At 36.6% G+C, this 26,823-nt stretch overlaps 2 protein-coding genes across 3 annotated transcripts; both read right to left on the bottom strand.

Moving 5' to 3' along the window:
* Positions 1 to 995: 995 nt before the first annotated feature.
* Positions 996 to 8,341, bottom strand: LOC103704373 (ribonucleoside-diphosphate reductase large subunit-like). Of its 2 annotated transcripts, none has more exons than XM_088715095.2 (17): positions 7,750 to 8,341; positions 7,584 to 7,645; positions 7,398 to 7,485; positions 6,279 to 6,542; positions 5,955 to 6,195; positions 5,791 to 5,867; positions 3,911 to 4,081; positions 3,735 to 3,833; positions 3,502 to 3,651; positions 3,313 to 3,399; positions 3,053 to 3,217; positions 2,845 to 2,964; positions 2,280 to 2,482; positions 2,040 to 2,189; positions 1,811 to 1,958; positions 1,596 to 1,679; positions 996 to 1,487 (listed from the first exon to the last, which is right to left on the bottom strand). In XM_088715095.2, the coding sequence occupies exons 1-17, from the start codon at positions 7,975 to 7,977 to the stop codon at positions 1,392 to 1,394; spliced, it is 2,433 nt and encodes an 810-aa protein (XP_088571221.2). In that variant the 5' UTR covers positions 7,978 to 8,341; the 3' UTR covers positions 996 to 1,391. The 2 variants fall into 2 exon arrangements, with proteins under 2 accessions (XP_088571221.2, XP_008785851.3); XM_008787629.6 differs by having other exon boundaries at positions 3,735 to 3,827; positions 7,750 to 8,336.
* Positions 8,342 to 9,947: 1,606 nt separating this feature from the next.
* On the bottom strand, positions 9,948 to 26,577 carry LOC120107513 (protein S-acyltransferase 8-like). Its single transcript, XM_039120806.3, has 5 exons — positions 26,123 to 26,577; positions 15,983 to 16,168; positions 14,266 to 14,562; positions 11,332 to 11,565; positions 9,948 to 10,842 (listed from the first exon to the last, which is right to left on the bottom strand). The coding sequence occupies exons 1-5, from the start codon at positions 26,159 to 26,161 to the stop codon at positions 10,339 to 10,341; spliced, it is 1,260 nt and encodes a 419-aa protein (XP_038976734.1). The 5' UTR covers positions 26,162 to 26,577; the 3' UTR covers positions 9,948 to 10,338.
* Between the last annotated feature and the right edge of the window lie 246 nt (positions 26,578 to 26,823).

Genomic DNA, 26,823 nt, shown 5'->3' with positions numbered 1-26,823 from the left:
GTACAAAGAATCATTACTTGTGCTAAAATTTCTGGCCTGCGGTGGGTGAAGTGTAAACACAACCTCAGGCATTGCTTTTTACAATAGCAGAGATGTCAGTCATAAATTCTTCAGCAAGACCAGTATTAAGGTTTTATAAGCTTCATAAGCTGGTTGGCTTGATATGTCTATCTTGTGATCCTATTTGATTTCAAACCATGTTGGTATGATGTTTACGACATGTCTGATTTGAAATGATAAGCATATAAGCTTGAGTATCTCATAGAGAGTATTCGAACTGCTATTCTGTGTAGACTTTATAGTTTGTTACTCTCCAATTTCATTTAGCTAACTCAATTAGTCAGCAGCAAGTCAAATAACTAAATAATTAGAATAACAAATTAAGTAATTACTATAAGCTGTATAAAAGGGTGGGGGTGGTGGAGTAAAAACTATTTTGAGTTCTTTAAATTTTGAAGTCTGAATAGCCGAAGCATTACTGGGTAAGAGATGCGAAACAGCAGCAGTTTGAAGCATGTTTATCTTTTACTAATTTTTTGGAATCTTTTCAAAGAATAAACTTTCAACCATCATCTCAGCAACTCCAATTGACTGTATCACAATTCACAAAGTTGATGGCAAGTTATCCTTTTACTAAGGACAGCATCAGAACAATCCAAGAGATCACAAGAGAATGTCCAACATATAGGTTAGACAAACCAAAACCAGAAGACTGACGTAAGAACCAAAGAATGTCCCAGTATTGCAACTGTACTTGATGTGCAGATAGACAATAAGCCCAAATGTAGGCTTCAGATTTCAAAAGTTAAAGTGAACTCTATAGCGAAAGTCAGCTAAATCATCCAAACTATATACAACCTCATCCAGTAGTAACATTACACATGGACAGGAGGCACTCTTAGTCATACAATAATATCAAAAACTATTCTTTCAGTGAAAACAAGGACACTTTGTGGGTCAGATTGCAGTTGGTTTTGCATAATGGCATAACGAAGTCAGCATAATCTGGAGTTCATTGAGAATTTTTAACATATATATTGCATTTGAATTGTCTGATCCAAATATGCAAGATAGTCAATGATAAAATGACAAAAAAAAAAGAAGAGATTTCTATGTAAATCCTCACCATATTTATACAGAGCTAGAAATACAATTATGATACCATATGCAAGTAGATTTGGCATCACGGCACCACATAAGCTGAAGCAGCAGTGCAGGGATATGCTACACCATCTCTTAAACCTTTCATGGTTCTTCATTAAAGAAAAGGCAGGAAGACACCACAAGAGGCCAATGATAAACAATGGACACCATAACTTTTTACAAGGGAGCATGCAGCGGATGCAATAACACTGAAAGAAAATTATCTTAGTACTTGAACAACAAGAGTTTCAACTTCCACATGCCATGCACTCTTCTCTATTATCCAAGGAGCAAACAACCTGTGTCATTTTGTCTTCTAGATCATCATCCACTGGCTTGGGTTTCTGAATCATACAGCAATACAAACAATGAAAATATCACCCAGAAGAAAAGAGTGACCGTGGTAAAAAGGAACAATTTGAAACTTGAACATGAAAAGCCCAGAACTTTACCTTGAGCATGGAGGTATCCACAGTGAACTTGATCGCATCAGCAGCAGCCCGTGTACGCAAATAATACATCCCAGTTTTTAGACCCTTCCATCAAAAAGTTCAAAAAGTTACAACTGAGACTCCATAAAACATTTTCTGATCTAAAAATTAATTATATTCTTCAAATATTAAAGGTGCAAGATAATTAATGAAAAATAGAAAGTTTACACACCTACCTTTGACCAAGCATAGAAATGTAAGGAAGTCAGTTTCCCAAAGTTGGGTTGATCCATGTGGATATTCAGGCTCTGGCTCTGATCAATGTAGCATCCACGATCAAGGGCCATGTCAACTAGTGTTCTTTGCTTGATCTCCCACACAGTTCTAATGTAGCAAGATTAACATTAATTAATAGAAAAAAATATCTTAGATATTGAGAGAGTTATTTGGTGCAAAGTATATTACTTGTAAATTGCCTTCAGATGATCTGGAATTTCTTGAATCCTGAGGACTGAGCCATCCTCATAAATTATTTTGTTTTTAAGGGCAGGTGACCACAGACCCATTTCAGTCAAGTCATGCAGGAGATGTTTGTTCACTACAACAAATTCTCCACTGAAAAATGAAGTGTTATCATGGCAGGATTTCATATTATCTCAAAATGCCAGTGCTGATCATGAAAATAAAATTAAAAAAAGGGCATACCTTAGAACTCTTCGACTGTAGATGTTGGATGTGTATGGCTCAAAACACTCATTGTTGCCAAGAATTTGGCTAGTTGAAGCAGTGGGCATAGGAGCAACAAGAAGGGAGTTTCTCACTCCATTCTTGGAAATCATGTCTCTTAGCATAGGCCAATCCCATCGGTCAGATGGAGTAACATTCCACATGTCAGGTTGAAGAATTCCCTACACATCAGCATAAACAGCAAGCTTATGAATATAGTATGGGGTTTGTATTTAGAAATGTCCTTAACTAACATTTGTATAACATCAGTAGGTATATAGAATGATTTCAGTTTAAAAATTACTTAACATACTGAGATTATTTTTTTAGATTCTTAACCAAAAGACTATATCGACATGCACTTTATCTACTCAACAACTGATGAAAGCAAACATAAATGCATGCATGTGCAGACATGATAAACATATGAAAATGCAAAGATATGCATGTGCCCATGTCACCATGTCTTGCACAAGCTTAACTGGAAATCAGTGGCTGAAAGCAAATGTACAACATATAAATAAATATGTGATTGAACAAAAACCTTGTTCATTGGACTTCCTTGATAAGTTTCGTAAGGGCCTTCTTTTGCAGCAAGCTCTGAAGAAGCTTTCAAAGCATGGTAATATATTGTCTCAAATATGTCCTTGTTCAGCTGCTGAGCCTGTAGTAACAATTAATTTAGTCACAAAGTAAGGTCACCATGTAAAAAACAAAAAAAAATAGGGAAGTGCTTAAATCTCCACAATCACCTCAGGTGAATCAAAAGGCATTCCAAGTAAGATGAACGTATCTGCCAAACCCTGAACCCCTATGCCTATTGGCCTATGTCGTAGATTTGATATCCGTGCAGATTCAACTGGGTAATAGTTAATATCAATTATTTTGTCCAGATTGGCAGTAACTATTGCAGTAACCTGTGATGACAAGCACATTAAATCATTCAAGCATAGTCATGGATAAACCATTGTCTCAAGCATGCCTTTCATGGACGCAAGCAATCAAAACTCACCTCAGTAAGCTTGTCAAAGTCAAAATATCTATTCCTTGATCCACTGCTGCCAACAAGTTTTGATGGATGCGACTCTATAGAAACCCCCTACAAAGGTATTATTAAAATTTTTTTTAGAATGCAGTATGATCATGAAAATCAATGCTACTTTTTTCACTGAAACCATGAGAAAAGATCCAGAGAACAAACCTTCTCCCTAACAAAACGAGGTAGAGCAATGGATGCCAGATTGCACACTGCAGTTTCAGTAGGACTTGTGAACTCAATAATCTCGGTGCATAAGTTTGAAGACTTGATGGTACCCAAATTCTGTTGATTACTTTTTCTATTACATGTGTCCTACAGAATAACACCAAGGTCAAATGCACTACCCAGGAAACAAATTGTTGTTATAGAGTATCAGACTTATTTTCATTGAATACCTTGAAAAGCATGTATGGTGTCCCAGTTTCTATCTGGGACTTCAGGACTTCAAACCAGAGGTTCTGTGCTGCAACAACCTTCTTGGCCTTGCCCTGGAGCTGATAAAGCAGGAAGAAGTGATTAGTGATTTTAATCTAAATTTATATTTAAATCTAAGATTTGGAAGACCAAGTACCTCACTCTCGTACTTTGCGTACAGCTTTTCAAATTCATCACCCCAACAATCAGCCAATCCTGGAGCTTCATTAGGGCAAAATAAGGACCATTGTCCATTACTTTGGACCCTTTTCATGAACAAATCAGGAATCCAGAGGGCATAAAACAGATCTCGAGCTCTGTGCTCTTCCTACAAGAAATAATAGAAATTAAGTCACAGTTCACAGGTGGAAATTCCAGGTTATCCTTTATGGAGCCACATCACACATGCATGATAAGAGCTGGTTTACTGCATCGTGTAACTCTAAGCGGCAATAGTATATTTTTGCGAGAGATGTCATTCATTTAATAAGATATCAAACTTGAATAGTTTATGACAAGCATCGAAGTTTTCAAATAAGTTGATGTCTGGAGAGTATGTCAATGAGGTACTAAACTCTGAACAAGTTTAATCATATGGATGTAATAAAATTTTTGGTTCATGGAATGAATTACAACATGTGTATTGGAACACAGTTATCTTCACCGTGACTTCTCAAGATGCATTTATGTTACAGAAGATTCAATTAGAAGAATGTAATATTACCAAATCAATAACCTTTCTGACAAATATAACAAGGGAAGAAATAAAGAACATTAAAAAGCAAAAATATCTTAAAAGAATATCAATATTTTTATTGTCTAATACAGTTCAAGCAAAGACATCATGCATCACTATGTAGTTATTCATCATATTATGGGGATCTTCGTATTCTTTGCAAAATGAGATTTAACAAATAAGTTTGATGCATTCAAACTTGACTATGAAGATGGAGACAAATATGAGATAGGGATACAACATGTATAAGACAAATCTTGAAGCACAGAGAGAGAGAGAGAGGATGATACAGCAAGGATACAACAGTACATCATTATATTCTTTTGAGAAGAACATATGTGGACATATGTAAGACACATCCATAAAGCATATGAACATAATCTATTCTTCATAGGATAACATCAATATCATCCATATCCATCGATAACATGAAAACTCATATTCTAAAATTAGCTATACATCTCATTCATCTTTAAAAGGCTAACACTCATCAGGAAACAAGAACAAAGAATGAAAAGAAAAGAAAAGAAACCTGCCCTCTCATACCTGTACATATCAAGTAGTATCTTGGATCTACCCAGAAAATATGCAAATCCTTTTTGTATTTGTTTTAGTATCAGGATTCTTATATATTTGACACATATCCTAGTAGTATCTAACAAGCATCCTTATCCAAAGCGTACTAGATACATCAAGGGCGTGCATCTTGAACTATTTATGTACCCAAGCTCATGAAAAATTATGTTTGGGTGTGCTGAACAAGAAACAAGAGGAAAAATCCAAGTTAACTTGCTAGTTAGCTAACTGGTTAGGTGAAGCATTTGGATTTGATTCGGACTAAACTAACAACCCAAATACAATGGAAAAATACTATTCAAATCCCTCCAATGACACTGAGTTTTTTTCTACCCAGAAAAACCCTGATTTCATCAATAGTGTTAATATTTTGAAACAGAACACGAGAATTGAAGCACAGTACTATTTTTTCAGAAAGATGAGAATTCTCAATTACTACCATCCACTAATTTAGAACAGATCCAAAGGGAAAAGAGGAACCTATGGAAGTTTTCATGTGTAGGAAACACATAAAATTCCTTCATGAATAAAAGATACTACATAAAGCCATGAGTTAAAGAGTATCAGCCACATTTCATCTTCCATCCACTATCTCATGTAATGAATAAGTATCAAAATAATGTTAAAATAGAAGGAAGAAAGATTAACTGAATTCCAAAAAAAAAAAAAATACAGTAAAAAGTTGTGTGAACAAACAGTGGTACTTGAGAAGTTATGAACAATACCTTTCCATGATTCTTTCTAAGATCAAGGAATTCAAAAATATCAGCATGCCAAGGCTCCAAATACACCGCAAATGCACCTAGGCGTGAAATGAAGTTCAGCAATCTAAAATCATACCAAACTACGAGCTAAGTGAAAGTCATTTACTGACTAGTAACCAAATTACCTTTTCTCTTGCCACCCCCTTGATCAACATAACGAGCAGTATCATTAAAAACCCTCAACATTGGAACAATGCCATTAGATGTCCCATTTGTCCCACGGATATAACTACCAGTTGCACGAATATTGTGAGCAGATATGCCAATTCCTCCAGCAGATTTGCTTATAACAGCACATTCCTTTAAAGTATCATATATTCCCTCAATGCTATCATCTTTCATGCAAACCAAGAAGCAGCTGCTTAACTGAAAATTTTCATCAAGATATATAAATAAACAGATTACAGCAAGCTTTAATTTGTGAAAAATATGAGTTTAGCTTATAATACTTGAGGCCTAGGAGTCCCTGAATTAAACAAGGTAGGTGATGCATGAGTGAACCACCGCTGAGACATCAAATGATATGTTCTGATTGCAGAGTCAATATCATCCTTGTGGATTCCAACAGCAACTCTCATCAGCATGTGCTGCGGCCTTTCTACTACTTTTCCAGAAACTTTTAAGAGATAGGACCTCTCGAGAGTTTTAAATCCAAAGTAGTCATAATCGAAATCTCGGTCATAAATTATCTCACTGTCCAAACGAGCAGCATTCTGAAATTGATACAATTACAAGAAATTACTCCAACTTATATCATAGATTTTTACAATAGCTAATAGAAATGTAACTGGCAAGCATTTGGATGATTAATAATCACATGTAACATTTTGCAGTAGAGTACATTTTGATCATACTATAGGTCAAGTTAATGCTTTTGCCATTATTCCATGCTTTGAAATCCGTACTCTCGGATGGTAGTGTAGCTATGGCCGCTCTTATTCCCACGACAAGACCTTTACCACTGCAGGGTCATCTTCCAGTTAGTATTACCCACTGGCGGGGGTCGTAAAGCCAAGTTACTTTTACCCACTGGCGAGGGTCATATGCCTAGTTATTGTTACCCACTGGCGGGGGTCATACATAGCAATCTGAGAATTCTTAAAACTTATTGCTCAGACACACAAAGATAGAGAGAGAGAGAGAGTGGAAAACTCTCTGTTTGAATAACTTGATAACTGCTGGAATCATCAAAAACTCTAGGCACTCAACCATATATAATCAAATATAATACGAGAAATGTCTAAAATCTAATTCATACAAAATCATCAATTAATTAAAGAAACCAAGACATGCTAAGCCAGAATCATGAATGACAATTATGCCATCACACAGGATTATTACAACTGAATATTAGAGCATAGACAGTGCAGCTATAAAGGTGGCACATCTTAATTGCAACATAACGATAACTGTTCCAACCACCAACAAGCTTTAAACCTTTGGCTTTAAGAAGGTAGCTTAATAAAACAAAATAATGGCACTGGGTAAAGACTATCAGTTGGATTACTACAGGATACGAAAATCAACAAAAAAAATGATAAATTTCATTGAGGTCAAAGCTAGATCACCTTCATGATGATCTCATAAACATCATCAGCAATCAAAGAGGCCTCCTGCCCAGATCTCTCATTGATGTGATTGTACATCATCTTGACCCTGAAACCACATTTATCATCAACAAAACCCCAAATCCAAGAAATTTTGGAAACAAAACAAACCAAAATTAAACAGCCAAAAAAGGGATAGACCATTACGTCTCTGAGAACGACTTCTTCGTGTTCTTGTGAAGATTCGAGACTGCAATCCTAGCGGCAAGCTGGAAGAAAGGGGAAAAAAAAGAAGCAACCTTGGCAATCGGAACAAAGAGATAAAACAGTAATACATCCCACATCATTGGATAGATGGGAGAAAAAGGAATACCGAGGCGTAGTCGGGGTGGCTAGCAGTCATGGCGGCAGCGGTCTCGGCGGCGAGCTCGTCAAGTTGGCTGGTGGTGACGCCCTTGTAGACCCCGGCGCATACCTTCTGGGACACAAGCACGGGATCGCAGTGCTCCGGGCTCAGGCCGTAGCTCAGCTTCTTAAGCCTCGCTGTGATCTTGTCGAAGTGGACGGCCTCCCGCCGCCCGTCCCTCTTCACCACATACATCTCGAATCCTCCAGCGATAGAAGACTTGGAGGGGTTTTGGATTAGGCTTTCTCCTCGGTGGGGAATTCCGTCGAACAGATAGACGATAAGGAAATAGGGGAGAGCAAGCGATGGTATCGGGAGGGGAGAGCGTAGAATAGAAGGGGGGTTTAAATGGAGTTGACGGGAAGATTTAAAATTAGGGTCTGGTTTGGCGGACCGCGGGCTTCTTCTGGGAGAAGCTTCTGAAATTTTGGCGCCCAGGCGCGTTTGAGAATCCTCCCTCCATTTGTAAGTAATGTGCGCTCGACGGAGGAGAAAAATATTAAATAAAAAATTACGTATACGCTCCTGTATAGATCCTAAATAATTGTTAAGTCCATTATATACCAGTTTCATATAGATGTGGCAAATGATTTGCAGTCTTTAATGCACTACTGTGTCTGAGAAACATTATTTACAGATCCCTGGTTAGGTCGAGATTATTTTTAGGTTTACCGCCGGGTGTTGCACATAGATACGGCATTTGATTGTCCTTACATGCAAATATGTTAAAAAGAAACTTAACGTTAGGTCCTTGTGTAATTAGTGGATTAGTTGAGTTCCACTATTTACTAGTATGCTGCCATGTGTACATGATATTTGCTGAAGTAAACTGGCCTATATGTTCTTGGGTAAATTTTAAAGTATTCCCTTGAAAAATAATTACTTTTGTTATGTTAAATATACTATTTTAAGTAAACTATATTTTGAGGGTATACAAAAGAATATCCTTGTCTTCTTAGAGTGATGACCGTCTCTTGATTCCTAGGGCACCATCACATTTGCCTAACAACAATGAGGTTGGATCCTCTTTGGTTCATATGTCAATGCCGGTTTTCCAATCATGGCTATTCATAATTAGAACAATAGACATGATTGTGTTTGTAGGGCTCATCCGATCGCAGCTGTTATCATCATGGATGGTTATAATTGGAAAACCGATCCTTCCAATTCATGCATGAATAGATGAGAATTTTGACTGTATTGTAATCTATTCGACCGACATTGCTACAAAAGATGAAAACCTTGGTAATGTCATCTTCACATTCTTGCCATCTTCAAATGGTGACATAATAACAAAGAAATGAACTTTGGGGGTGGTGCGATTGATTAGGGCTTTTTTTTTAAAACTGAAACTGAAAACTGAAAACTTTCCAGATCTAGTTAATGTGATTCATTAAACACAGTTGCAACAACGAAAGATTTGAAAGAGGTGATCATGAGAAATTACTTCTATTGCTACCGCCCATCTCTCTCTCTCTCTCTTTAGCAGAATACTGATACTGCTGCTATCACCATGGTTGCTCTGAGTATCATCTATCACCATTCACTGCTGCTCTAAACATCAAGGTATTCTTCCAATATAGCATGCATAGTTATTCTTGCAGTCCTTAAGTGGGTAGGGCGAGGCAGCTGCAAACCAAGGCCTTTTTTTTTTGGACTTTCACTGAGAACTAGATGGAGGAAAGTGTCTTCACAAACAGCACCAGATAGCCAATGAGGGGACTCCTGGATTCATCGTTTCCTCAAAATTTTGAGTAAATTGTTTTGCTTAACGTCCTAAGCTCAAATCATTTTGTTAAAATTCAGAATCATTAGTATAAACTTTGGGAATATAAAATTGTTATCCGCCGATCAGTACACACAGGAATAAAGCATCAGATGTCATTCGGCATATGAGAACTGAAATTCAGAGAACTGTTCTTCAATACTTTGGCAATACGATGAAAAAATTTCAAATCCCCCCCATGCAAAAGCAAAATAATAGCGTATAATGTCATGGATGCAACACGAACTGTCACTTATCTCAGACAAAGACCAGCAAGTCAGCAACTTGCAAATTTGAGATATCCCGCATCCTTGAGGCAAAGGATATCATCAAAGGACAAGAAGAGACCAACAAATGGAATTCCTTAGCATCCAGAGACAACCTATTTCATGTACTTTAATTTTGGATAAAAGAGGAGGTAAAAAATATGGATAACATCGGACATCCTACTACAACAGTGCTTTACAGAAAGAATATGCCACAATTCAGAGAATCCACAGATCAAAGTATAACATAAACAGCAAAATAGAAAAAGAAAACGAAAAAAAAGAAGCAGCCAGCTAGGGCTTTCAAATTCCTTCACTTCTTCAACTGAACTAAACATCAACACATACATGCCCTACTGCAAGAACAAATGAAGCTTGTTACACCTAAAAGACCAGTTCAAGTGCAGAAGCCCTCCTGCCTTTTCTTTCTTTCCCTTCATTTTTTTTTCCCTTTTCTTCCTTTTATAGGATCCGAGCATCTGATAGTATCCCAGCTTTTCACAGTATAAATAGGTGTATGACTGACTAACGTGCATCCTTTTGTAATGGCACTCCACCTTCAGTGGCGGAAGAACTGGTTGCCATAACGTCCGGTAAGATATCCCAGTTCCTGCTTGTCCTACCCAAGCTCGAGTCCCTCACCTCGCTTCTACTAACCGGAGCTTGAGTGTCTGGATCTATCACAAGTTCGGACTCTGAGAGAACACTGTGGATCCCATTGCTGTTTCTGCCACCCATCTCCTCATCTACCTCTTCATAATTACGACGCTGGGAGATCTTCAATAGATCCCCACCTAACTCAAGATCATCTTCGACTTTTGCACGCGGGCCACCAGCTGGTTCATCTTCTACCTCCCTAGCACGGCTGATTGTGGGAGGTCTTGCAACTTCTTCCTGTACATAGGCTCGAAAGTTGTTTCTAGATGGTTTGATCTTTGTGCAGAAAACTTCTAAGAAGTTATTCAGACAACCCAGGTTATAGACATTGGACCTGTTGTCTGCTCTGTATCGGAAATTCTCATAGGTTGTCTGCAGAACAGAAAACTGGTTAATGTACATTTTAAGCTGAGAAAAAGCACAATGCAATGCAGATGGAAAAGGCACAATGCATCCGCTGTACAAGAGCATGATTGTTTAATGCAAAAATTATGTGAAGTCGTCCAAGATGCAATATGAAAAACGTGTATTGTTAAAACCAACATTACAAAATTTTGCGATTCTTGCGTCAATTGATCTGTTTTCCTTTCTTAAAATAATTTCAATAAAAGAAACTCTAAGTTAACAGAGATATACCTCAACATATTTTATGGTCCTAATGGTTTTATGTGCCACCTTATCATAATTCTACTTAAACTTTCTACCGATGCTAATATTTTAATGGTGCATCATATTGTCTGCATATCATAATCAAAACTCAAGTATCTATACTTATCAAACAAACTGCAGAGATACTAGAAAACTAATAAATAAATAAATAACATGCAATGAACCCAAGCAAGCAGGAAGAAAGGGATTCACCTGGTTAGTACCAATAAGGTATAAATGAAATCCAGTGAGACCACCAACAAACCACAGGGAAATGAAGCAATAGATCATCAGTATCAGGGACGCAGGAGACTTTTTGATTGCCTTCCATACTGTAGGATAATCGTTATCCATAAGAAACTTGATGTACAGTGCAGACATTGCAAACACATAGATGCAGAGAAGAGTTGAGGAAGAAACGAAAAAGAAAAAGTATCGATAATTGCGCTGCACAAAGATAAACCCACAAGATTAGCAGACTTATAAATAAGAACTTGATAGATTTGATTATATGTAAAGTTATACACCACTACAAAGCATGAGAAGAAAATAAGACAAAATAAGGACAGAAAAGTTGCTTAAGTGCAAGAATCATGAAGGAGATAAATACAATTATACACGAGCGAATTAGAAATCAAAAGACAATAATGGAAGAAATATATTACGAAACCCTAGAATCAAAATTCCAACCGATACTAGGACCGTGCACGGGGCAACTAGGCCTCTTTATTTTTTTCAGATTTTGAACTGAAGTTGGCAAAGGATGTGTGCCGACTTCAATTCAAAATCCGAAAATTGAAAAAAAAAAAACACCCACTCTCCCCTATTCCAACATGAAGAGCAGGATAGGGAGGGGGGCGGTAGCACTAAAAAGAGAGTTTTTTTTTTTTTTTTTTGGGGGGGGGGGGGGGAGTATAGGAAGGGAGGGAGAGAAAAGGAAAGGGAGGGAGAGAAAGAGGAAGAAGGAGAAAAGGAGGGCTCAAAAGCCCTCATCTTCAGAGGTGGGGGGCTCAAAACCCTAACCCTAACCCTGTGTGTCAAGGAGAGAGGGAGAGGGGGGGTGGGGGTGAGGACCCGTACCTTTGACGCCTCTCACCATCAAGGTCCGAGCACAGGGGGAGGCAAAGTTCTCGAGCTCGAGGGAGAAATGATAATGCGAAAAGCTAGGTGGAGGCTAGGAACAATCGAAACATAGAAGGATTATATTGAACTGAATTAATTGTTTGAATCGTGCCGACAGCCGACTGGTCCAGTTTAGTATGCCCCAAACCGGCCGGTTTGACATAATTTTGCATTCCTTGCCCAAAATGGTCATGTACATAATAAATCAGGTCATATAATTCTCAAGAGGTACAAAATTAGGTGATAATTTCCATAAGACATCAGACATAGCACCATATCAATATCAATTATGGACGCTATGCATAAAGCACATAAGGAAATGTCAAATTTGCAGCACTAGCACATCTCAAAAACAAAGGACCAAGTTGATAAGAGGCAGGGTAAAGCTGACTAAAGCTGACAACAGGCTTTAAAAGGTAAAGCAGGATAAGATTGAACAAAAGGAACTGAAAGGCCTCAATGGATCATATAAAACCAGATAACCCAAGTGGAGGGCTTGGAAGCTCAATGGAGATGCACTATAGTGCAGTCTGCAGAAGAAGATAACATTCCTCAGATAACAAGATGGCACCTAATCACTTCTTTATCTAAAACAAAAATTATACCTTCTACTTTTATGAAGTCAACAACTGCAATTTTCTGTTTCCTGGCATGTTTCCATAGGTCCACTGAATTCACAAAAATATAAACTGTAGATTGACCAACATCTCAGGGACCATAGAGTTCAAGGAGAGTAGCGACAAAGGATGCTGGATGGCGATCAAACACATGAATGGACACAGCTTTTACATACATGTCTATGTCCATGGCATGAACACAAAACTCGTGTAGTTAATGTCCGATATGCCTCATTTGGTAAGAACAATGTTTTACAAATCAAAAACAACTTATGCCGCTCAAGTTCAACAGAGTTTGGTATCATGCATATTACAATTGTGTTAAGAAATCAGAAGAAAAATTCATCAAGATTTATAAATTCAAAATCAGAAGAACACAAAGATACAGGGGAAAGATCTTTTGTATATCATGAGAAGGAACCAACATTTTTAGCTTAGCAGGACTAAAATAAACATTCTTAGAAATCATCTATGTTTATCTTTATATTTATTCAATTTAAGATTTTGTTTCGAATATGCGGAATCATTTTCTTTGAATTGACTTTCTAGTAGATAGCTACCATGAAAGTAAATAAATACTGGGGCTCAATGAATTGCATATGTGCTCTAGGACTCAATTTGGGAGATCTTCTAGAAAAATTAGGAAATATCAGCTAAATAATATAATTGATTTTAAGCCCATAAATAAATGAAAAAAATATTTGGATAATTAACTAATATGATGGATAGAACCATAATTCTTCAAACAAATTACCGGTAACATATTTAATATAGCCTCGCATACTTTTTTATATATTTGAGCATAAGCTTAAAATGGGATCAAGAAAGTGCTTGAGTGTCAGCTGACATGAATAAAAGTTTTATGAGAAAATATGAAAATGCTGCTAGTAACACTGAGGGAAGCAACTATGTACCCAAAAGCTGACAAATTGTTGACCCCGGGCCTGATGGTTGTGGTTACGATTATCATTTTGTGTTTTTATTACAGTAATCATACATATTGCAATATTAAAACAGCATTAATGCATATATCAAAACCCAGCAAAATGCAATAATTTCTAGGATATGCTTTGAGAAAAACACCCTTAAAAGTTAAATAACTGTTGAAGTGGAATCTTATAATCTACAAAGTGTGTAACTACAACACGTATCATGCATTTTTGGTAATAATACTAATTGTCCATCTAACTAACTAAACAAAATACAAGTTCAAAACAACTGCATACATATTTTGTGAAAGAAAAATGTTCCATTAGGTGTTAAAGGTAAGCAATCAACTTGATCAATATGATGGACTTGTACCACATGCTTACCATATTTTTGCTTGTTTCAATGGCCAAAGAAGTAAAGCAAGTGTTTTGTACATTTTCATGATAAAAAGATGAATACATCAAGTCATGCAACGTACCTGTCCAATGCATTGTCCCACCCAGGGGCAGTGATGATCAAAGCGTTCCACACAATTATTGCATATGGAGCAGTGAGAACAACGTGGAGGGCGATAAACCATACAGGTATCGCAATATTTTACTTTCACAGCCTTTCCATGAACCATTACTTCTTTAATGCGGGGAAATTGTAGACTGGGTGTATGCCTCCCACCAACCTCAGAAGTATCATAAGAGAATTCCTCTTCTGGAGGGTGTGAAGCACGTGGTACAATACCGGGATCTCGAGCTGAAGTCACCAGCAGCAGTAACAAAATCTAGACAAGAGAATTTGGCAAAAATTCACAATATGATTTTGTGTATGTGTGGGTTTTACCACAAAAGTTCAAGATTAATATTACGTGTGCAATAATATGGAGGAATGTTCCCATTATCAATGTTTGAGTTTGAAAAAGACACAATGCTAGTTCTAGTAAAAGGCATACTATTTCTGATACTCTATCTAAAAAAATATATTTTATGATGGAAATTGTTGCTAAAATTCTTAAAAAGCTCCAGTAAGGCATGCATATATGTGTCAAAAGATGAAAAGCTATTAAAAAAGAAAAATCTATAAAGATTTAATGAAATTGTCTCATGATCAAGAAGATTCACCAATCAAACGTAATGCATACAAGAACTAGCTGAGGATCAAATGATACCGACTATAAAATAAATTTTCAAACTCAGAATAACTATTGAGTATGCAAATGAGACAATAAATGAAGGCCACAAGCTATTATTGATAGTGAAATGAAGGAATTTTGATAATAAACCATACAAAGAGAAATCTTTTTGTGTTACTCGAGAAATGAATTGTTGAGGTTACAGGACTGCAAAATGCACTACAACAATTCAAATGCTTCACAGACAAAAAAAATAGATTCACAATTGGGGATTTTGCATTAAAAAACCACTTAATCATTGATTTTGCAAGAAAAGATTTATTATCTTTCTTTGCAAAATGATACATATTTAGGCATCCCCAGACTATTTTGTCCATGGTTCTAAGTAGGTGCAAGACAGTAGTCAAAATAAATGTGCATCAGATACCTAAAATACATGTATCAGGTGTTTAGTAATTGGGTTTCAGAAACTCAGTCGATGCGTATACAAGTGTATTGCTCTGCAAAAAATATTAATCCAACCTTTTATTGCAACTGAATAATAAGTGGATTTTTTATGCCAAATTCACTTCATAATTAGATTTAACTATGTGATTCTCTTACTTTTCGATTAGTGTTAAAAAAGAAGATAAGGGAGACAATGCTGTTAACCTGAAATTTAAAGATGCTGCTCATATTTCATGTTTAGCTGCAATGCAAGAACACCTTGGCCTAGGCAGAAACTGCTTATTTTATGAGTGTACTTGTACTCAGGTAAGAGTTTTATTGATCTCTCAACAAGAAAGAATTACGAACCATAACCAAAACCAATATAAAACAAGGGGCATCCCATCAGTTTGGTAAATTAGTACAATCTCACTCATTAAATGGAAAAGAAAAAGAAAAACTAATGGTCTGCTCACTTTGTAATGAGAAAAACACAAACATCATGTTCAACAAAGATAAGACGATTATTTGTTTATTTTATTAATACTGGTTAGCATTCAGGCATTATAAGGCAACTGGCTATGAAGCTTCGCTTGAAAAGCAATGCCTTAAAGTTCTGGGTTTCAAATGGGCAAAGAGTACTAACGTGGATTGTAAAGGCTATTGCAACCACCAAGACCGCATATCCTGCATTATAGGGATGAAACTTGTGGAGAAGATGTCTCCCAACAAAGACACAGAAGATAACAACGGGAACAACGATGAGCGAAATAGTGATAAACAGTGACCTAGCATCAGGACCAAATATCAGCCTTCCCCTGAAGATGAATACCTGCAGAAGAAAAACATACAAGTTAAACATCTGTTAATTAAGGATGAAAAGGTCACCATAACTCTTTCCACGGGTCATAAGCTGCTATTAAATCTTTTACATCATTAGCTACTCTATAATATACTAATGTGTTTCAAATATCATTTCCAAACGAATGCATGACATTTTGAAATCATAATATGAGGGGAACAAGTGATATATCAAGTGGTGACTTCAAAATAGCAACCAATCATATTTCATGCTCAACCCTCTGGCATGCTAAAATCATGACAACCACCAAAGAACAGCATTGCACCAAAAGTTCAAGACATGATAGAAAAGCAATTAGGCAGACATTGCTAGATGTTATAGTGTTACATGTGGCAGAGCATGAAAGGCCAAGATAATCACAATAACATGTCAGGTAGAAAAATGACAAAAGATAGAAAGCAGTTTTAAGGTTAAAGCTCTTCCATATAACAAGCACCACTTAGATGAAACAGCTTTAGTGAATAAAAGGATTAAAAGTCACAGATATGACCCATGACCAACTTTCAGAAAAAAACGAGCCAGTTAAGTGTGTCATATGTTAGATCTTCAAAGGAAAAAATACACAGAAATTCGTCCATTTGTGGTTCCAATATAAAAGTAAACATTTATAAGATAAATGAAGCAATTTGAAACACATCGACAAGATAATTTTTCAGAGCTCAACTCATAATTGTGACCACAGATGCAATAAAAATTATAAGAAAGTAATGCACTTCAAGATAATTCAAAAGCTAAGTATATACAAATACAAAGGACTCACATCCTGCAGACCGAGAAACCATGCTAAAGCAGATGCGATACCATGTCCCCATGTGAAGAAGGGGGAGGGGTGAAAAATTGTTAGTAATATGAGGTTCATAACATGAACAGTAGAGGTGGTTGGATCAGATGGAACTGGATCAGATTACAGATCATAAATTCTTTCTTTTTCAATATCTTTTTCTAACAAAACAGGGAAAAAGCTATAAGAAGAATAAAATTGCAAATGATCAATGAGTAAGAAACCATTGGACACAATAAGTTCTCTAGAGACCATTTTTTAATTAATTATTCAATATAGTTTATTCCTAAAAAATCATTCAATATAGTTATATGGCATTATTTAAGTTTATAAGGTAAATGTTAATCAATGTCTTCTCAATTATTGAATTTTTTTCAATTATTCCCAATATTGAATGGTTCTTTAAATTATTCTTGATAACCAAACTAATTGGTAACTATTTAATTACTCACAATTTATTCATGGATTTTATCATTTATTCATTAATGTTGGTGCCCCCTTATAAATGAATAAATAAATAAATAAAATCATCACCATGCTGTATTAAGGAACTCAAGCATAGAGCCCATGGCATGTACTTGCAATTTATGCTCAACCTTATATAAACAATGAGACAGTATGCAAGTGGCAAGCACTTGAATCATATATGGCATGTCTAAAATGTAATATATACACAGCAGACAATTATTTACAAAAAAGGAAGACCTCAAGTTAATGTGAGTCGTACATTTACCACAAGAAAGATGGATTGATCCCAAGGAACATCATAGATCCCTTGTAGAAAAGGGAAAGCAAACAAATGTACTAACATGCAGGGGTGGAACTAGGATTCAATTTTAGAGGGGGCCAAGTTTTTGTGGAAAAAAATGTCATTATTGATACAATTGACTAAAAGGATTGAGTCTTTTGTATTTGATTTCCCTATACAATGCTACTAACATTTTAATAATTTCAGCAATATCATATGTTAAAAGAAAAATACCATTCTTGTGCAAATAACATCAACAACCCACATAATATTTTCTTATTAAAGTATTCCATAAATCAGAATATCCAAATAAGGACTAAAATGCACGTACCATCTATTACAAAATAAAAACTTTATAGGCTGATTGAGAACTATAAAAATGAAAAAAATGGTCTCATATTCTTATGATATCAAACAAGACGGGTTTCTTCTCTACATAGGAGGGGAGACTAGCCTGGCAATAAGGGCAACAAAGAAAATGGAAAAAGAGGTGCAAATTTGGGAGAAAAAATTGCTACCAAGGTAAACTATGAAAGCCACTTCATATTTAAATTTCTTTCAAGCAGATTTTTATGGAAAACAATGTCCAAGTTATATTGGAACTCACTATGGGAAATTCTTTTCTTTTTCAAAGCAAATCTTTTGAAATTTTAGGGTGTTTCAAGAGAGCATGGTCAGTCTTGTGCAGGTTGAGAAGCACATGGGGGGCCAATGGATATCTTTTGAAATTTTAGGGGGGCACGTGTTAAAGAATGGAGGGGCCAAGCAATACGATAAGAAAAATTTACAAGAAATTTCTGGAGGCCACGTGTTATAGAATGGAGAGGCCAAGCAATACGGTGAGAAAAAAATACTAGAAATTTCTGCCCTCCCCCCCCCCCCCCCCCCCCTCCCTCCCTTCAAAAAAAAAAAAGGCACCAAGCTGCCAGCATGGCTCTGCCCCTGCTAACATGGCACAACTATGACAAATGCCTAGATGAGAGATAACCAAGACCTTGATTTAAAAGATGAGTTAAGATAATGCTTGCAGGCAAGATCATAAGAGTTTCCCAAATAACAAAAAGCACCAAAAATGACAGATACATATAAATTGCGAACAAGACTACTGACAGAATTCGGAAGCAAGTGAGATAGAATGATATGTAGAAAAACATCATGGAGCATAATCAGCATCTATACATGTGGCATGGTGACCCACTGGGAGTTGAAGGCACAGTCCAACCTAAGAAGAAAGCTTTCAGACAACAGTGTGATATGATAACGACAAATGTCATGACTATAAATGGTTTACACTGAATGGCATTGGAAGCAATACAGATCATAGACTCAAATAAACCAATCGGAAAGATCATGATATATACATTTTCATCTAGTCTTAGATTGATTAATATCTGAAAGATATTGCGAAACGAACTCTTTCAGTAAGCTGAACTACAAATCAATTTGAGCCACCTAAAAAGTTACTATTAAGAGGAACTCTCATAACTCAAGTAAAAGCCTACAGTCTGGGATGTAATTCAGACTAAATTGTAACTTCTAGCCCAAGAACAAAAACAAATTATAAACCCACAAAAATTTTAGAGGTTAAAAGAAAAAACTACAACAATTACAGCCTCCGAATACAATTTTAGCTCTATGATGGATCCTAATGAAGCTACAAATCTACTTCAATATCTCAAGAACTCCTAATCCTATCTCTTTGGGTGTCTGATAGAGAACTAGAGAGAAAAAAATCTCTCTAATTATTGAATTAAACAAGTACCATCTTTGGCTCTAGTTTAGATTGAAATGCAGAAGATGATATCTACAAACCAAAAGATACCATCTCTCTGTTAATTTGAAGTAGAATTTGGTGTAGGCATCTTGTCTTCATCATCACTCTAGAACATGCAGTATGGCAGCACCATAATGTTGCTGTTCCTATGACCTTTTAAGACAACTAGCAATATGGGCACATGCATTGCATGTGTAAAAGGAACTAATAAAAATGAAAATACAGTTATAAGTTATTGAATTATATTTAAAATATAAACATATATAAAATAAAAATAAATCCAAAAGACAAAGTTAATAAACAAAAAAACTAAGGCACACACAATGCATGTCTCGAGAAACTACTGAAGAAAGGACACATTTTACTCCCTTGAATTATTGAAAAAATAGAAAAATTGAATGCACAAAAAATATAAAAATAAAAAAATGGAATAATATTTTGAAAATGGATATTCAATTTCTTAGTACTTACAAAACTTTTGCACATGAAGGGTGGACGTGAAAGAAGGGGAGAGAGAGCGAAAGAGGGGGACAGGTTGGGGAAGGAGGAAGAGAGAGAAAAGAGGAGCAGGTTGGGAGAATTTTTTTCTACAGGAATTCAGATGGGAAGTGAGAGAGATAAAGAGAGATAAAGCGCAATGGCTTTTTTGTTTAGGATTCCTACTAATTTGGGTTTCTTGTGTGACAAAAGTTAAGACATTTGGTCGAGTTATTTTTTTAAGACTCCAACTAATGTATGTCCCCAATCTGAAAACAAAACTTGATCATAATAAAGAATTTGAATACAAATTTTGATTTCAAAGTGCGTGTGCATGAAAGAAATATTAATTGAACCTACATCATTTTTTTTTCTCAATAAATACTAAGCATATTTTAGTCACTGAATTTGATAGATGGAATATTATATACAGCATATTCCTCCATCTTATAATATAGTATATAAAAAGCTTTACACAAAAATTTGCTATCCTTTAAATTTTCTTCAATAAAATCATAAGCAGTTGTCTGGACATTGTTGACTATGTCAATAATGAATTCAACATAGGCCTTGGCAAGTATCACTGCAATTTCTAGTTTTCAGTTTTTCAAAACTAAAACAAGAAATCAAGATAAAAAACCTATTTGGTAGAGTAATTTTCTCTTTTTTGTTTTTAGAAAACTCTTGCCTGGTATTTTAAAAAATGTGAAAGCTATTAAAAGTGGCTTCACTTTTTTTAAAAAAAGAGAAACATGTTTTGTTTGACCCCAACCGCCATCATTACCACCACCTCCATCATAACTGCCCCCATTATTGCCACTGCCACCAAAACTACTGCTTATAGAATTTATGTTTATATTTTTAAAAACAATCATCCATTGCAAACATATTTTATAAATTTAGGAAAAACAAAAGCACCATTTCAGTTTTCAGTTTTAAAAAAGAGAAAACTGGCAGCAATTCCACTGGCAATGAGCCTCTTCCCCCACTTTTTTTTATGTCCAAAAATTGGCACATAGTGGGAAAATTAGGGAAAGTCACCAAACCTTTTACTATTTGGCATGAATTTCGAATATGTTGTAGGGTGGACAACATCCTACAATATAGTTATCTTTTAACATATATTTTTTTATGAATTATTTTTGTTATTTTTGGATTAGATTAATAATAAATAAAATAAATGAAATTTGAGGATGACAAATTGTACCATGTGCATTTACAGTATGCGCATAACCATGGCACTCCAACATCACATACCAATGAAATAAAACTAAACCACTAAAAATACAAAAAAAAAAAGAGAGAGAGCGAAATAGGCTTATCGACAAAGAAACACAAAAAATAGGAAAAAAATAAAAATATAGAAAATCGGACATATGGGAATTCTGATACAGTACCAGGACACAACCTCGTACTAGTGTGCCAGAATGGGATGGACTGATACCGTACCAGTCCGACTGAAAACCGGTCCCACACCAGATACCGGATTTTAAAACCTTGGTATTTTGCTTATCCTTTGAATCAATTAAATATTGATTCAAGTTTGCAAAAAACTTGAAATCAATCTTGAACTAATCTATGATTCAAGCTTGAACTAATCTATGATTCAAGCTAGAATCAATTTGATTTCAGCTCATTTTAGGATTATCTGGTTGGTCAATTAGACTTGTTTTCAGCTCAGTTTGAAATCAATATTGAATTGAGCTTGAAATAATGGTAAACAAATCAAGCACGATCTCAAAATTACGCCCCTAATTGGTAACTGAGCAAGGCTAAAAAGGCCTACAATATTTCTCTTTTCATATCTATTAGAATAAGCAAAAACTAAAGGTCTTGTCGCTTTTCTTCTTAAGAAAGCACTTTTAGTATCACATTGTTTGCAGCAGACATTCTGTTTCCTTTTTTTAAGCTCGAAAGGCACACAAAGGGTTTCTCAAGAACAAGTACATTTGCACTAATCAACCTTTTAGCCATTACTACCTTTACACTGATCAACCTTCTAGCCATTACGTTGCATATAACATCTTACAGCAAAATCAATATGTACCATAGACATAGATAACCAAGATTAGTTATTCAAGACAAAATACAGAAATAAAAAAAAGGGTTTTTTGCATGGATACCCTTCTAAATATAGGATTTTGCGTGAATACCCTTCGAAAATTGATATTTGCATGTATACCCTCATAAAACTCTGTTATTGTACAAATACCCTTAATATAACGGTTGTTCTAACGGTGTTAAAAAAAAAATCATATTTATGTTAATTAAAAATAAAGTTAAAATTTGAAATCGCGTTATTAGCCTCACCCTTCTCACACCCCCCACCTCCCCCCCAGCGCCTGGCTTCCCACCCCCCCACGACCCCCCCCCCCCCGACGCCTAGCTTCCCCCCGCCCCAACCCTACACCACCGCGGCGCCCGGCTCCCCCCCCCCCCGCCCGCCCCCGGCGTATCGGGATTGGGATCGCGATGGCCATGGGGAGCGAGATCAAGATCCCGCAGGCCATGGGGAGCGAGGTCGGCCCGAGAACGCGATGCAGCTCGCTCGCGATCTCCTTCCTCCCTGTTCTCCTTCCTCATTGGCTAGCATTTCCCATCCCTTTAGAGAATAATAAGGCCATGGGAGCAAGCTAACAAGCTCCTAAGAAACCCATATCTCCTTCCTGTCTGCCTTGAAAACCCACCATAAATTCACTTAAAAACGACCAATAGTACCACCGCCCACACACAAAAAAAAGAAGCGACTCTCTTGCTTGTTATCACAAAGCAAACTCATTTCTCTGAGCTTTTGCTGGATTTTAGGTGGCTTTGTGCAGCCTTTATCCTGATTTTGTTTCTCTTTTTCTGTTTCCATTACCACCAACTCGATCAGTGCTGTTAAAGCCACCTACTTAGCATCATTTCTGGTCCTTAGACAAGCCACCTTCTTTCCAACTCAAACCAGCAGTCCTCTCTCTCTCCCTCTCTCTCTCTCTTCTGGGCCCAAGAGATTCTGAAGCAAAGCACAGCTATGTGGAGCTCCTGTCTTCTTCTTCTTGTGGCACAAGAACAGCTGTCTTCTGAAGCCGGGCACCTCGGAGGGGGTGTGGAGGGGAGGGGAGGGGAGGGAAGAGTAAGGCACTGTTGGGGAAGCCAAAGCAGGGGGGTTGGAGGTGGGGAGGGAAGAGTAAGGGTAATAACGTCATTTTAAATTTTTATTTTATTTTTAATTAATATAAATGTGATTTTTTTAACATCGTTAGAACAACAATTATATTAGGGATATTTGTACAATAACAGAGTTTTACAAGGGTATACATGCAAATATCAATTTTGAAAGGATATTCACGCAAAATTCGATATTTAGAAGGGTATCCATGCAAAAAACCCTAAAAAAAATACTAAATAGAACCTAGCTTAAAGTCAAAAGATCTGTAGCTCAGTAACTCCATCGATATCAGATCTGTTTTTAAACTTAAAAAATCCCAAAAGAGTCATCCCATCAAGAAACTCTGCTAGCATTATAGTAAACATAATAGTCAAGCCATTCTCCAACTATTTGAGATTGGAAGTAGGAATTTATCTTCATCAACAATTGTAATAATGATCTATGTCCTTTATACTAAAAGCTTCCTGAAATAATCAAAATTCTGAACTAACCTACAAATCTCAAGGTAAACCCTTCTAAAGCCCTAGCTGTTAGAACTCAGAAGATTGGAAAACAAAACTGAAAAATAATTCAATCCTGAATTCCAAAAATGTAAAGAAACTTACGAATAATCGAAAGAAATAGTAATTTTCAATACTAAAAGACTAGTGTAGAGCTCAATTTACTAAAGAAAGGACCAAAGTTAGCAACAAAAATCCATTGTACATCAAAAGAGGCTGAGAACATTCCTTGTTTCAGTGATTAAAAAATTTAAGAAATGAATTAGACAATTAAAATGTTATCTCAACTTGTTAAAAAAATCATATACATCTTAAAAATGATCCCATAGGTGTGAATGAAGGATGTTCCTAGACAGTGAAAAGATGTTTCCTGAGTAATGTAACATCTTCACATCCTTTATACAATATGAATAGAAGACCCAAAGGACAGACCCATAATGAATTGAAACAATGATAATGATGGGGGAGATGGGATTTGGGAATATCAAACTGTTATAAAGCACCAAAAAACTTCAAGTTCCCTACAAATTGACCCTCATAAAAGGTCCAGGCCAAGTATTTAGGTGAAAAGGCAGATGCACGAAGCTAAGATTGCAAAACTTATTAAACTTTAATAGATATTGTAGTATACCAATTTACTTTTAAATTCCACGGCAATATCTTCAGAATTTTGAGGAAAGGGAGACTATGTAGGTGCAGAAAAACAGTTAACATTTTCTTTTATGCACTTTCCTTGCATCTCTATCTAAAACATCATATGGAGAGAATCAAGAGGCGGCAAAGGGAAGGTCTCTTTATCATTGTTTGAAAATTGAAAGAACAAATCTTGGTGCAGCTGCCTTTAGGTGGTGAGCTATAGACTAAGCAACAACTTGAATACTGCGCGGCCTTTGTGCATGGTGGTCCACTTCGATCCCAATCTAGGAACTTGGGAAGCTGCCCTGCCTAAAATTAATGAAAACAGCATGTACTGATGTGGTTGGGCTGCCAGATCACCTAAAGTGGGACTGTCTAGGAGCCTCGGCAGCTTCCTCAAAGAACAATGCATAAAACCATATGAGAAGATACAAGGGTTATATATCAACAAGACCATTGTGCATATGCCTTAGGACAGTAGGTTTTGACATTTTTAACAATACCATTACTCATTAAGAAAACACATTTATAGGATGGATGTAGCAGACACCAGAAATTAATGACACAAATGCGAGAGTCAGATTCAAACACATGTCCGAGCATCTAAGTCGGCAACCAGAAAAAAGAGATGCTGGGATATTTCAAAAGAAGGAATAATTTCAACCAATTTAATCAAATGTTGCATAAGCATATTAAATTATATTGTTAAAAAAATTAAAAGATATTATTTGTTGAGGTCTTTTGGTATCCATGTTTTTGACCAAAGTCCCAAATTAGCTTAACGATTTCAGAAATAATAAGTTTTGTTCTGGAAAAATAACAAAAACTTGCCTTCTCTAACACATATCATAGTGAAGTCAAAGTCATTGTTGGAAGAATCCAACCCTACCAATTCACAAACCGCTGCTAAAGCATTTGATGAGTATCCAAATTCCAAATATCTCACATTTAGCTGATTCTTCAGATATGTATCCAGCATGGACTATGAGAACCATGCAAGTATCCAGGGAACACAGGATATCCTAGGACTGGATGAGTACACTGTAGGAACTAGGAAGCTTAAGAGAAGCAACTACAAAATGATAAACTAATGGAGAGCCAACGTTGATTAGTAAACAATGTAGAACATAGACCTTAGAAGCCTGATAAGAAGGCTGTTACAGATGCAGGATTGGAAAGGGGGAAAAATGAATGGAAGTAGCATAGGCAGGATTAGGAGCACATTATTCTGAAGAACGAAACTTGTGATAGGAACTTGTGGCACTGTCGGAAACATAAATCCAATGGCAAATAAGTTTGGATAAGATGCCATCTGTAGCTGAATACACATGCTTGACTGACTTCAACAGAAACTCAAACCAGTATAAAGTTACTCCATTTATTACAAGCAAAGCAAGGTCAAATCATTTGTTACACAAGAATCAAATCAAACGGCCAACAACCCCGGATACAACTATTAGTCAAGCTAACACTAAGCATTTAAATTTCACGAACGCTCAAACTAAACAACCATAATATTTTACACATCCTACTCCTATATCATGGCATCGAACAAATTATATTCTCAGTACCGACAAGAATTGATTTTACCCTTTCGAGCAGTGAAATCCACCAAAATCACAAAATCTAGCAAAACCCAATTCAATTACCAATGAAACGACAACAACCCCAACCAAAGTCCAGCATATTCCAGCAGAATCCCACCACACCCAATACCCAAATCCCCCCAAAACCCCAAATCAACCAGTACTCGCCAAATTAACCAAAACCCCTCTAAATCGACACAAAAACAATCCAAACACTGAATAATACGCCGAAAACAACACGAAAAAGAGGGGGAGAAAGGCCGTATCTTACATTGTTTCCCTTCCAAACTTGATAGACTCGCTTTGCCATGAAGAACCAAACCCGCTGCGACTACGCCGGAAGGGAATCGAAGACATCGAACTCGCTCATCCTCCTCGAGCCCTCAAAATCGACGAGAAAAGCAGCAGGTAAAAAGATTACAGGTTGGATTTTGGAGCGCTTTTCGGTCTTCCCTTCTGAAATAAGCAGAGAAAGAAATGATTTTTCCCCCCTTTTCTTCCCTCCCCCTCCTCTCTTTCTTTATTTTCCGGGCTTCGATTTTCGATCGAAGGCTGTTGAAAGCTGAGGTAGGGTGAGGTGTAAAACAGGGACTTTTCAGAAGAAAAAAGAAGGCAGTATTCTCTCTCTCTCTCTCTCTCTCTCTGTTTTTATTTCTCTCTCTTGCCCACGTTCAAGGGGAGGCCGGGAGGGGTTTAAGTGGGGCTATGCCTCCCTGTTACGCAAGGGGGGATACAACGAAAAAAGGGAGACTTTTAATGAGGTGGGACCGAGTGACTGTTTTGGCCAGACAGGGGTTGTATAGTTCATACAAAAGAAGGCTTTTTCTTCCTTCGACGAATCCACCGTTGGATCACATAATGGACACTTTGAGATCTGCGACGATGAGTCTATCGGCATGCTTTGAGAGCTGTGCGGGTCTCGATCCAGCGGTCGAAATATCAATATTTTTTTCGCGCGAAGGACACAACCCG

The sequence above is a fragment of the Phoenix dactylifera genome, chromosome 2 (assembly GCF_051530095.1).
Source record: "Phoenix dactylifera cultivar Ajwa chromosome 2, Ajwa_hap1_PhDact_Kaust_v1.1, whole genome shotgun sequence".
Taxonomy (NCBI): Eukaryota; Viridiplantae; Streptophyta; class Magnoliopsida; order Arecales; family Arecaceae; genus Phoenix; species Phoenix dactylifera.
The sequence above is the reverse complement of the archived record's forward strand: the minus strand, read 5'-3'. Positions and strand labels throughout refer to the sequence as shown.

Bases quoted from the DNA above. Each gene is read 5' to 3' on its own strand.
- LOC120107513 (XM_039120806.3), bottom strand. From the start codon at position 26,161: ATGGCAAAGCGAGTCTATCAAGTTTGGAAGGGAAACAAT. The intron at 16,169-26,122 runs GTAAGATACGGC...TTTCTTCTGCAG, and splicing joins AAGTTTGGAAGGGAAACAAT to GTATTCATCTTCAGGGGAAG. The intron at 11,566-14,265 runs GTACGTTGCATG...ATCTTTGTGCAG, and splicing joins TGGGACAATGCATTGGACAG to CGCAATTATCGATACTTTTT.
- LOC103704373 (XM_088715095.2), bottom strand. From the start codon at position 7,977: ATGTATGTGGTGAAGAGGGACGGGCGGCGGGAGGCCGTCCACTTCGAC. The intron at 7,646-7,749 runs GTATTCCTTTTT...CCTTTCTTCCAG, and splicing joins GCCACCCCGACTACGCCTCG to CTTGCCGCTAGGATTGCAGT. The intron at 5,868-5,954 runs GTAATTTGGTTA...TTTCACGCCTAG, and splicing joins AGGGGGTGGCAAGAGAAAAG to GTGCATTTGCGGTGTATTTG.